The sequence below is a fragment of the Megalops cyprinoides genome, chromosome 14 (assembly GCF_013368585.1).
Source record: "Megalops cyprinoides isolate fMegCyp1 chromosome 14, fMegCyp1.pri, whole genome shotgun sequence".
NCBI lineage: Eukaryota > Metazoa > Chordata > Actinopteri > Elopiformes > Megalopidae > Megalops > Megalops cyprinoides.
The window spans coordinates 7204572-7216857 of NC_050596.1; the positions used below are offsets into that span (position 1 = coordinate 7204572).

The 12286-nt window shown below is 42.9% G+C and overlaps 1 protein-coding gene across 5 annotated transcripts; it reads right to left on the bottom strand.

Annotated features, from left to right (window-relative positions):
• Window positions 1–5784: 5784 nt before the first annotated feature.
• cnga3a (cyclic nucleotide gated channel subunit alpha 3a) lies at window positions 5785–11918 on the bottom strand. Of its 5 annotated transcripts, none has more exons than XM_036545739.1 (8): window positions 11818–11918; window positions 11192–11308; window positions 10524–10655; window positions 9616–9675; window positions 8418–8609; window positions 8046–8147; window positions 7524–7630; window positions 5785–7175 (listed from the first exon to the last, which is right to left on the bottom strand). In XM_036545739.1, the coding sequence occupies exons 1-8, from the start codon at window positions 11916–11918 to the stop codon at window positions 5785–5787; spliced, it is 2202 nt and encodes a 733-aa protein (XP_036401632.1). The 5 variants fall into 5 exon arrangements, with proteins under 5 accessions (XP_036401632.1, XP_036401629.1, XP_036401633.1 ...); XM_036545736.1 differs by having other exon boundaries at window positions 10524–10700; XM_036545740.1 differs by lacking the exon at window positions 9616–9675.
• Window positions 11919–12286: the final 368 nt, after the last annotated feature.

Genomic DNA, 12286 nt, shown 5'->3' on the forward strand with positions numbered 1-12286 from the left:
GTAAATGGTGATTTTTAACGTTGCACAGCGCTGAACGCCAAGGTGCATCATGGGATTTGTAGTCTGTCGTAGGCTTTCCCAGAGAAGACTCTAGATGTATCCACAGGCTGTGTGATTGTTATTTTGCAATCGGGGAAGTGTTATGCAGCGTGTGTCTCCTGTTTCAGATGTTCAGATGTAATCAGCTATTTTTTTTTTTTTTAGAACTCCAATCTCATCCCTCATCTTTAATTAGAAGATGAAATTCTTGCTAAGATTAGGTAATGCTTGCTGTAATATCCTCTTTCATTTATTACTTCCTGCATGTGACTCCAGGTTTTTAAGTAGGGGTCATCCAGGCCAGCCTTTAGAATCCCTAGGTTGCTGAGATCTATGAAATGTGGAATGTGGTCACACCTCTACGTTTAAAACTCCTAGAAGGTGTTATGAACATAATACTGCATCTCTGTGTCAGTGTTGACCCTGTCGAGGCTGGCATGGTACGAGCAGCATGCGGAATACCTGATGCCTGTAGGGTTAGTTTCTTGCCTGAAATGAGATAAAGTGAAAAAAGACAATGCAAAGGCAAGTTCACTTGGCCATTGGCTGTTGATAGTCTGAGCACAACTGTTAACAGAACAGACAGGGGTTTTGAGAAGCGCCATCTGCTCTGTTTCTTAAGTGGAAGTGGTTGGGTATGTGGCCACACAATGAAGGAGTTGGACTCTGTCCCCTGTCTGTCTACCAGTCTACCAGTTCTGTGAAGTCCCCTCCTAAGAGCAGCTTCAGCTAAAATGTAGTATGCGGTTCTTTTCCCTATAGCTTGCCCTGGAATGCAAGTTAATTGGCAAGGAATGGGTTTTGTAGCAGATAAACCTTCTGCAATTGTTTCATCTTCGGATGTGTATGCATGATGGAAAGAACATTATTGGGAATTTGGCCAGGATACCAGGGAACCCCCTACTCTTTGCGAAAAGGATCTTTCATGGAAGTGCCTCGGTATAACGCCTCATGCGAAAGGCAGCATCTCCTATAGAACATCATCCTCTCTGCTCTGCACTATGACATTGGTCTACGGTGTGGTCCAGAGGGATGATCCGCCCCCCACTGGCCCACCAACACCACTTCCACCAGCAGCCTGGGTTTGGCATGGTTATGTTCCTTCTGGATAAAGCTTTTTAATTTTTCAAATTTTATTTTAGTTAAAGCAGAGCACACTTCATCTCACTTATTTTTGGATGCCTTTAGTATCTGTATTTCTCAGTGAACCAGCTCAGCCCCCATCTGCTTCTTCGCACAAAGCTAGTGCACAGCTAAAGTAGCTATTCAATTTAAGCATGGTAAGACCTAGACTACCTACCTTACAGCCAATACTCATACCTGTCTGTGTATGTCTTAAATGAACCAAAGGCCTGAGATAAAACAGTGGGCAAGTTTAGTTTGTTTAAAGAGAAGAAGGGCATTCCGTTGTGGAAATTTTATGAAGGGTTTGGGGAAAAAAAACAAGCCTGTTGATTTAGCTTGTATGTGTTCTTAGATGATTCTTCAATTAAATGAAGATTTTTTTTCAGTATGGAAACCTTCTCCAGTGCAGGTAAGGAAAAGCATATGGACTATTAAACTTTTCAGTCAACCTTGAAATTAGGGCACCATTTTAAGGATAACCTAAGCTGCTGTGAAAAGTGTTTAATTCCTGTAAAACGGCAAGGTTAGACACCAGATTTCCTGTTGACACAGGAGTAGCAATACATCTGATCATCAGAATGTAAATTTTCCTTAGAACTCATACATTATCAAAAATATGTTGTGAATCTTAGTGTTGATTGCTGTGGCTACAGTGTTGTTAAGGGACAAATAGCATTGAAGTGAATGATTAAGATTGTGTAGCAATGGGGTTGAGGCAATCTTAATCTGCTCTGGACTTCATGCAGTTCACCCTGTGGGAATGAAGACGCTTATATTAATGCTTAGCTGTTAGTTTCCTCATATACCACTCATTTAGTCAGTTCTATTTATGCGTAATGTACAGACATGACTTGTAGATGAGCCAAAATGTTTGCATTTTGAATGATATATACATTGAATTAGACCAGCTTTCTTCGATAGGTATGGTTGATATGCCAGTGGGGTCGAGCTGGATCATCAGTGTGAAAAGCAGGTACCTATGCAGTTCCTCTACTTTCTCCTAGGGTGTTGTCCCTGAGTGCACATGAGCCAGAATGTCTATGTGAGAGAGATCCCTGTCCAGCCTGCTTGAAGCTATACACCAGATGATCAGGTCACTACCAGCCTGCTTGAGGCTGTACTCCTGTTGAGAAGCTCCATACCAGCATGCTTGAGCACTTATTGATTCTCTGATGGTGAATGGTGTTAGTGGGAAATATGCCTGCTAGCTCTGAGCCAGCTCTCTGTACATTCTGTGGTCCAGTCTCTAAGCAGGCTTTATTAAGCCCTGTGGGGCTACCATACCCAGCACTGATTGCCTATTCATTAGGGTAAGGTCACCCCAGCTGCCTGTCTGAAGGCCCTTAGCTGTGTCTGGGAGAGAAGTGTTGAGGGAGAAGTCCCTGCTGTCATGGTCAAGTCAAATCTCTACACCCTGCTTCCTGTCCCTTGTCCCCAGCCCACATGCCACACTTATCACTTATCTGTTAGGCACATATTAAATACAATTCCAGCCTGACTTAGTAAAACACTGGAATTCTGGGCTATTCCTTTACATTACTGGTGCTTATCCTCAGCTGCTTCTCACTCCCATACGTTAAATAGGAACAGCCAATTTCGTTTTACAGTTCTGCCCATATTTGTGGAGTAATACGGTTGCCATCATGTTTGATTGAATACCTGTGTTTTTTCAGCTTTAATATGTTACTGAAATCTACGCAGATTTACATCTACCTTCACCCACCCTTTCTCAGAAACGTGCGTGTCATGAGGAGCCCTTTAGCAAGCCACAGCCCTGTTTATTCACTCCGAAGCCAGTGCTGTTGGTCTCTCACTTCAGCCTCAGCTTGCTCCAAGACTGGAATATTTTTGGCAATGAATCATGCAAGATTAATTGGGTGTAATTAAAGCAAGGTGACATTGAAAATTAACCAGGCAGAAGACATCGCAATGGCTTGCCTCCTGGGGAGGTTTTTGTGTGTTTGTGTCTGTGTGTGTGTGTGTGTGTGTATTGTTACGTGCGTATATGTGAGTGTGCATGCGTGGGCATGTGTGTTACTGGGGTTGACCTAAGATACAAACAACCGCACATGAATTTCATGAAGTCACATTTCGGTAAATATTCATTTTTGCGTTTACAAATTCAAATCCACAAAATGTTCTGGACTGTAGAAGCTGAGGAGTTTCATTGTTTGTGTCCTGACATGCGTGCCTCTGCATGAAAGACATTTGAACACATTGCATGTATGAGGAGGAGGAAGGTGACCCTAACACTGCCGCTCGGTCACAGAGCTGTGAAACCTGCAGCAGCAGCCAACATTCCGCAGTTCTGTGGTGTATTACACGTGATTTACGATCAGCTGGAAGAAAAGGGGATTGAGTGACAGATGACTGCAGTTATACCACTGTCACTTTGTGGCACGCTCTCCTGAGGAACGCAGACATCTTTCTCCAAGGCCATGTCATCATCTGAAGACTGGCACTGGCCACAATGAAAAAGCATCATAAAGTAGAAGCAGTCATGACTGCTTTTGATCGCTTTATGTTCATTTAGTAAATATGCAGAGCTTTTTCTTACATAATGTCATGGTCAGAATTCTAGAACTCAAGTGCCTTCCACAAAGCAGTGACAAATGATTTGTTTTGTCCTAGAATCATAGTTGCCATGGAAATGGCTGTTACGCATGTATACTTCATATTGGCAGAGAGTATTGAGTTTTCTCTTCAAATACTTGGGGTGTCACGCTGAGCTAGTTCTATTCTACTCTGGGTCATCTAGATTAGGCCATGTCAACAGATGGTGAACTAATTCAATTTTTATGAACAGGAAAATCAACATGTGGAAACATGTCATGTCATGCCATTACACTAAAACTACACAGGGAGGCTCTGGGTATGTGTTGGTATTGTGTTGGAATGTATTGTTCAGTGCTGAAATAGAACACTCCTGTCAGATACATTGTGTTGCACTTGATTTTTGGGCCAGGTGTGTATTTGTGGTCTCAGCCTTGTGTATTTGACACTGGCTCTTGCTGATGTGTGGGTGATGGTTTCCATTTTGTGTTTGTCTTGCTGGGTGCCATTTGTGCTTGACTTCTGGGGTCACTCTGGATAAGGGTGTGCGTATAATATATATGTATAAAAATAATAAAATAAAACATGCCTATATATAGGTATGTGTACAGGTACACGTGAAATGTCCTTTCATCTTATTCTCCTTCAGAATGTCTGGTTGCCATTGGCAGAACAATGAATCCTCATCGGGTTGATTGCCGGTGACAGCAGCGCTCACTGACAGCAGATCTTGCCACGCGTGATTGGCCCTGCTGTGCCAGTGGCAGCTGTCCGTCAGCAGGAAGTACACGCTGAAGGGGTTTTAACGCAGCAGGCCAAAGTGAAGGATGCCAGCCATGGTCCTGAGCCTGCCATCTTAGGCAGAGCTTTAGCCGTATCTGATTTTTATAAGGCTACTGTACGTGTGCCCATTATTTACTGCTTTTAAAATACAGACCTGCACTACTACGTAACAGCACAGTGAAACTGCTGTTCTGTAATAATGCACCTAGTACTGTGAAAGGGGTAGGTAAGGGGTTTTGGTACTAAGTTCTCTGGTAGGAAATCATTCTACACATCACAAAAATAGCCTAATGTAGTGTAATGTTTCCCAATGTGGAATGAATGTGCTCAGTTAGAAATGGAAATTTTCAGCATGTTAAAAACTTACATAAATAAAATGCTTTTGCAGACATTTGAATAAATGCAGATATGGTTTCTGTTAGTCCACTCTGGACATCCACTCCGACTTTGGCAAGCACACGTTTAGCATCAATATGTTTAATTCAGACTGACACTTACTACCATCCAAAATAGCTATGCTACTCCTGTCTCTCTCCAACAGAAGTCTTTCCTCCCTGGCAGGTCATTTATTTTATGCATTGCGTGATGGATGATGATGATGATGATTATGACGATGATGATTACTATCATTACTAGACTTCTTGCTTTCTTTTCTGATGTACTGATGTGCAGTAGGGTGCTGTGTTAGGAGCAGAGAGTTTCTGTTATTAATAAGCACGAGCACTGAATTTTTGTGTTGACAGAATGTTCTTGTTGCTAACCTTAACGCATCATCAAATGAGATGACCAAAGAGCCCTACCCTAAAAAGGTGTCATCTGTATTAAAAAAAAATCAATAATTTAAAAGAAAGTAACTGAATGCCACAGGCATTTACACCTTCATTTTGACAGACGTACAGATAATAAATTTAATGATCCCTTTCTAACTGAATTAACTTTAATTAAAGTAAAAGAATGCATTCTACCAAAGAGTACAAATATTTCCCTACTTTATTCTGATCTGTGTTTTCTGTTCCAATTTGGTTTAGCAGCTCATGTCTTATCAGGACAATTTCAAAACATGTTAACTGCATATTTTCTAAAGAAAAGTTTGACACTGTCAGGGAAAAACATACATCTTTACACTGAGGCAATAATAATGAATATTGTATAAATATCTCTGCATATAAATGGTTTGAAAAGTATCAATCTACATTTTACAGTTACAATGAGTATTTTACAAAAAAGAAAGCAAACATTCCAGTCTGTGTACAGTATAAAACGCAAATGGTAGCTAACATGAAACTATTTGTCCTTTTTGTCCTCAATGACCTCTGACAGATCTTCCACCCTCAGGGTCTTGACCTGGGCCTCCATGTTGGTCAGCCTCTGCTTGAGTTTGCACTGGCTGGCTGTGTACTCGGCCATCAGCTTGGCGAACTTGGTCTGCATGATGTCCAGGTTGCTCGACAGGTGGTTGATCTTCTCCTCCAGGTCCTTGGGGTCGGCGCCAGCGTTGGCCACCGACTCGTCGATCAGGTTGTCCTTCATCAGGATGGCCCTCCCCTTCTCCTCCAGGGCCTTCTTGGCATCCGGGTACTCAGTGAGGGCCTCCATTAGGTCATCCTTGGAGAGGGCGAAGAGGTCGGAGTAGCCTACGCTGCGGATGTTGGCCGTTCTCCTGTTGCCGGCTTTACTGCCCTTGATCCCGAGGATGCTGATCTCGCCGAAGTACGCACCGTCGCTGAGCACCACAAACTGGGTCACACCATCATCCGCCACCACCGCCAGCTTGCCTTCCTTGATGATGTACATCTCCCGGCCGATGTCGCCCTTCTTGCAGATGTAGTCCCCAGGACTGAACACCTGTGGCTGCAGCTTGAGCACCAGCTCTATCAGCAGGCCCGCCTCGCAGTCCTGGAAGATACGCACCTTCTTTAGTGTGTCCAGGTGGACATTGATGGCAATCTCGGCCCGCAGCTTGTCCGGCAGGTTCTTCAGCACCTCCTTCTCATCGCAGGTCTTCTTGTTGGTCCACAGGTAGTCGAACCACTTGATGACCCTGGCCTCCAGGTCCTTGCTGACCTTACGGAACTGCATGTACTGCTTGATGGAGTCGATCTTAGCCTGAAACTCGGCGCGGGTGGCGTTCATGTTGGAGATCATGGCACCGACGTTACCGACGATGGTAGCGAAGATCAGCACGCCGATGAGGAAGTCACAGACCACAAACAGGTACTCAACGTCCTTGACAGGAGGGGGCGTCTCACCGATGGTAGTGAGGGTGAGCGTGGACCAGTAGAGGCAGTAGATGTACTTACGGGCCAGGCGGCCATACTCAGGGTGGCTAATGTTTGGGTACACCCAGGTGTCCGTGCCAAAGCCAAGGGTCTTAGAGATGGCGAAGAAGATGCAGGCGTTCCAGTGGATGATGATGAGGATGTACAGGACGAGGTTGCTGATTCGGAAGATGTTGGGGTAGTTGGTTCTGGTTTCTGTCCGGTCGAAGAACTCAAAAAGGCGTGAGATTCTGAAGAGGCGGTTAAACCTTAGCTCAGGATTGTTGAAGCCAACTTTCAGCATGATGATGTCCGTTGGCAATATTGAGATGACATCAAATCTGAACTGCTGGGTCTTTTTGTAGTTATCTCTCAGTTTCTTTGGATCTTTTACAAGCAATCCTTGCTCTAGAAAACCTGTTAAACAAGGACAGATTTCAGGACCTGTTAAACATAATTAACTTGAATGAAAATGTATCCCATTTATATTACATTTGAATTCCAGTACAATCCTCTGTGGTATGTAGGTGTATACTAAAACACTGTATATGCACTCACATTTCTTGTTTTAGAATAACCATGACCAGTTAGAATATTTATTATTAACACAGTAATAGTGTTTGTTATGTTTTTTCTATGAAGATTTTCAAGGAAAATATTCTCCATAGACTTACTCTTTACTCAAAAAACCAAGTCATCATTACTGGAAGAGATACAGCTGATCATTAAAATATCTGGAGAAACGGCAAGCGAAGAAGTTTGCACCTGTTCTCGATCTGACGAACGTGTCCAAGTAATAGATGGCATCAGAGGAATAATCCAGAATTACCCATAATGTGGTGAATGTGTTCTGGAGCTCATTAAAACAGGCCCTGGGGGGATAACAACCAGGGAGGCGAGGTTTAGTCGCACTAACCCAGGCAGCTGAAAGAGCATCACACACTGTTCCATGAAAAAACATTAGCAGTTTGCTTAACAATCACAGCATTTTTCATACACATCTAATTGGAGTTCAAAATTCTTTTTGTTTCCCCTGGAAGAAGTTCATGACCTTTACTGTTTGAGTATGTACCCTGGGGGAAGTGTTAAGCTAGTTATATCAAACACACACCCTATAGCAACTTCAGGAAAGGTATAGTACATCCAACCAGACAGTTTCACTGGATTCTGTATTGATTGTTGAACAGTCTATATTGGATTCTGTATTGACTACTGAGGTGCCTTTAGAATGGAAGCTATATCAGCGTCATCTGAACGTTAGCTGAAGCCAAATATTGTGCCACTGACCTGGTCACAAGCATCATCAAGTTATACATGGCAGGAATGGCAATCACCATGAGCCAACGGTAGTACTGGTCTGTAGCCGGGTCCATAATCCATACCTCCTTCCTGAAAGGCAATGCCAAGCATTCACTCCACTTCATAGCTGATACAATAATTCCAAATACTCTGCTTCATAGCTGTTGAGTTGTTATTAATGTATGGATCCAGTATTCGTAGCAAAAATGGAGTGGTCTATGTCATGAGCTGCAACCTGCTGTCCAATTAGAAGGAGTCACCAGCAGTAAAACCAGTCTGAGGAACATAAGAGGACTTTGGTTGTCTTACACCCACAGTCTCTAGTCTACCTAAGGCTACCTACGTCTACAACATACTCACTGTGGCTCTTCTTTCTTTTTGTCATCTTTCTTATCATCCTTTTTGTCATCCTTTTTGTCATCTTTCTTCTCGTCCTTCTTGTCCCCATCCTTTTTTTCATCCTTCTTTTCGTCTTTCTTCTCATCCTTTTTGTCCTCTTTTTTCTCTTCTTTCTTTTCATCCTTTTTTTCTTCCTTCTTCTCCTCTTTTTTGCTTAAAGACAGTGTTCCCATTTTCACATAATTCAGCGGGACAGTAGTGAATGCTGAGCTGTATGCTCTATGGGACTCTTAGAAGAAGTGCAGTATGCCTATCTAAAGATGAGCAAATCAGGATGGCTACGGTATATCTGTGTATTATGACTAGACTATAGGCAACTGATTATGGAGGAGTGTTGTTAAGTTGTGTGCCTCAACCATGTATTGTCAAAATATGGCTTACTAGTTTGAAATAAATGTTTTCTTGCACACATTGACCAGTTAGCATTTGGTGTGCTGTCCCCAAATTGAAAGTACAGTGCAAAAGCAACATGACATGCAGGTTATCAATTGGCCAGCAGGGGGCAGGGCAGTCTGCCAGCCCTCACAGTAAACATATGCACCTGTATGACACAAACTTTCTAAAATTGTTCAGAAACAAGGCTGCTATTTCTATACAGCTGTCGCAGTGGCGGACAGTTTGATTAAACCAAATACCGCTTTTAAAAATACCAGGCATTTTTCTGAAAACTAGGAAAGAAGATCAAAATGATGGTTGAATAGTTAATCTTTTATCAACACGAGATTGCCCGTAGTATATTTTTTAGAAGTACTACAAAGTCTCTTTTTCTTGGGTTTTAAGTGAATATAGGGATGTCAAGGATAACAGAGTTTTATTCAGTGTGTTCTCTATGGACTTAATTGGCATTATCCCATTTTTTTCACTGTTCATTATATGGCAGTCTGAGGTTTCTATAATATATACCAGAGTGGTGAAACAATGGAATAGAAGAAAATATCATTATCTAATAATGTATAACTATTTTTTGTTTGTTTTATATGAGCATTTCATCCAATTATTACAATCAAAATAGAGCCCCTTTGACTGTCACAAAATGATCAAGTTCATACCAAGCTTTGACCTCAACAGGAAGGCTAACAGGGACACAATCTATTAAAGGCTACTAATGACATTAAAGGCTCTACTGAAGCTATTGGCTATCTAGAGTGGAGTCACTTACTCGTCTGTGTTGTTGCAGTTGTTGAAATTGAGTGTAGCCAGCGGCCAGTGACCGATACGACTTTGGAAAAAAATGTGACAGACTTGTTAGCCTATTTATATTTTTGCTTATTTTTTTAAACATAATTTTATTGATTGCATTACATTTCAGTGCTGACAAAACATTTTCAAGATGAAAAGGTTTACATTTATTTCATTATTTATTCATGTATTTATTTAATGTAATGTTTTACATTACATGTATTACTCTTATACAGTGCGACTTACATAGGAAACAATTTTTACGTTATCCATTTTTACAACTGGATATTTACTGAGGCAATTGTGGGTTAGGCACCTTTCCCAAGGGTACAGCAGCAGTGCCCCAGAAGAGTTTTGAACAAGCAACCTTTTGGTTACGAGCCCTGCTCCTTACCATTATGCTGCCAGCCTTCCATATATGTGTATGATTATGTATGTAATCCCCCGGCTCTAGGACTACCGATGAAAAGTAGCCTGTGGCTAATTTTGGTAGAATGTATCAGATGTCAAGAATGTTTTTAATTGTATGTTGTCTTAGACAAATAAAGAATAAATAAACTGTACAGGATTGTGTTCAATGTATAAATCTTGCAATAGATCTAAAAAAGCTTTCATGGTTTGTTATTGATTGCAGATGGCAGATGTGTAGATGTGTAAACATGTCAGTTGTTGTGTCTGAGGAACACCACAGTGCAGCCACACAGGATTCTCTATAGTGCAGACCAGGTGGACTTTATTCAGAAGTTCTCTGTCAGTCCTCCGTGTGGAGCGATGAATGTGATTGGACAGTCGTCCAACCTGAGTGAGCGGGAGAGTGTATACCCTCCACACTCACCCTTTCTCACTGAACTCACATCAGTTGTGCCTTCTCAACCTGTAATGACTTACCTCCTCTTGCGTGGCCCCTCTGGGATCCCCAGGGAGGACTGGACGTTGCTGTCGTGGCTGGACACCTCCTTGAGCTCCGGGCCACGGAAGCGCTCCAGGAAGGAGTCAGGCCTCTCTGTCTCACGGCGGAGCCTATGGGATGCCCAGTTCCTCAGCATCAGGATGAAGTGGGAGAGCCTGGCAAACAAGGATGACATCAACTGAGCTCATACAAGTGACAATGACGTTACCCATGAGCTCTTACAAGTAAGAACTACATCAGCAAGAGCCACATCACTCGAGCTTGAACAACAAACAACATCAGCTGATCTTATCCAAGCAAGAACAACATCACCCAAACTCCTACAAGCAAGAATGACATCACCTGAGCTCATACAAGCAAGAACGACATCGCCTGAGCTCATACAAGCGAGACTCATATTAATGAGAACAATATCATCTGAGCTTTTACAAGTGAGAACAACATCACTCCTGAGCTCTTACAAGTGATAACGCCATCACCAAAGCCCCTACAAGCAAGAGTGACACTGCACATTAAAGGTTTTTAGAACAGTAGCTTGTACCCGCTGGTGACAGACAGAATGGAGGTGTGCACAGATGTAGCTGTGGGTCTATGAATGGCTCATCTGGATGATTTTAAAGGAGGGTTTTCTCTAGGTGAGACTCACCTGGCCATGCCTCCAGACCCTGTGAAGGAAGCACTGCGGGACACCTGCAACCTGCTGGCTGCCACGGAGACGACCCCCTGGAGGTCAGAGGAGGTGTCCTCACAGAGGGAGTGCACTCTGTGAAACAGACAGAGGCAGTCTGCTCATTGCCCAGGTGGTGACCTTGCATGTTACATCACACAAATCGCATGATCTCAAATCTCTGTCAAACCTTTATAGTACAGTCTTTTTTTTTTTTAGATTTTTCCAGCATTGTGATTTGCACATCCCCAGAGCAAACTGAAAACTTTAGAACACTGTCTATATTCTGCATGTTTAAGCAACATCCATCACTTCAATATTGATAAAAGTGTAGATATACACTTTTCACAACAAAATCACATGTCAACAGGTTATGACAGCACAAAATGCTTATGCTTTCTGAGCACCCGGGGACAGGAATGTCTCTCTGCCATGTTGTCCCACACCAGGAACTAAAGCTGGTAAAAAAGAAAGATGTGGCAGTGGAGGGGTTAACATACTCTCTCTGTGTTCTGACCTGGGTGCTAAATCTAGCCAGTGAGCTGCCTAGGTCATACCCTCTCTGGGCGCTGACTTCCGAAGGAACACTCAATCTGGGCACTGACCTGCTGATGCCATGCTCAACCTGTTCCAGATCGTCTGCAGAAGGACAGGCAGGGAGGTGCTGCTGGGCGGGGTAGGATCGCTTTGTGCAGATTTTGGCCATCCTGACTCTGTGATGCTCTGCAGGCCAGTCCAATCTGGCTGCTGACTGACAGCTGTGGGTGGGAGAGAGTGGTGTCATATATCTGTCATGCACAAGCACACACATAGACACATCATACACGTACATGTAAGCAAACCCAGATACACACACGCACGTGCACACACATCCATGTGCACATACACACAAATCTTGCACATTTATCTGTTACTTGCTCTCTGCATTGTAAGTCTGGATAAGAGCTTCCAGCAAGTGACTATATGTGTAAAAGCAGTGTAAATACAGCACCATTAAAATACCTTCAAAAAGGGAACATGAGCAGGATTCACACCCCATGATATCATTTATTTTTTTCCTACTCATTCCCCCAT

What these genes read in the sequence shown, in the direction of transcription:
- cnga3a (XM_036545736.1), bottom strand. Translation starts at nt 11,918, where the DNA reads ATGGCCAAAATCTGCACAAAGCGATCCTACCCCGCCCAGCAGCACCTC. An exon ending in GTTGAGCATGGCATCAGCAG is followed by an intron (nt 11,309 to 11,817) that starts GTCAGTGCCCAG and finishes TCTGTTTCACAG; the next exon opens with AGTGCACTCCCTCTGTGAGG. An exon ending in AAAAAGAAAGAAGAGCCACA is followed by an intron (nt 8,148 to 8,417) that starts GTGAGTATGTTG and finishes ATTGCCTTTCAG; the next exon opens with GAAGGAGGTATGGATTATGG.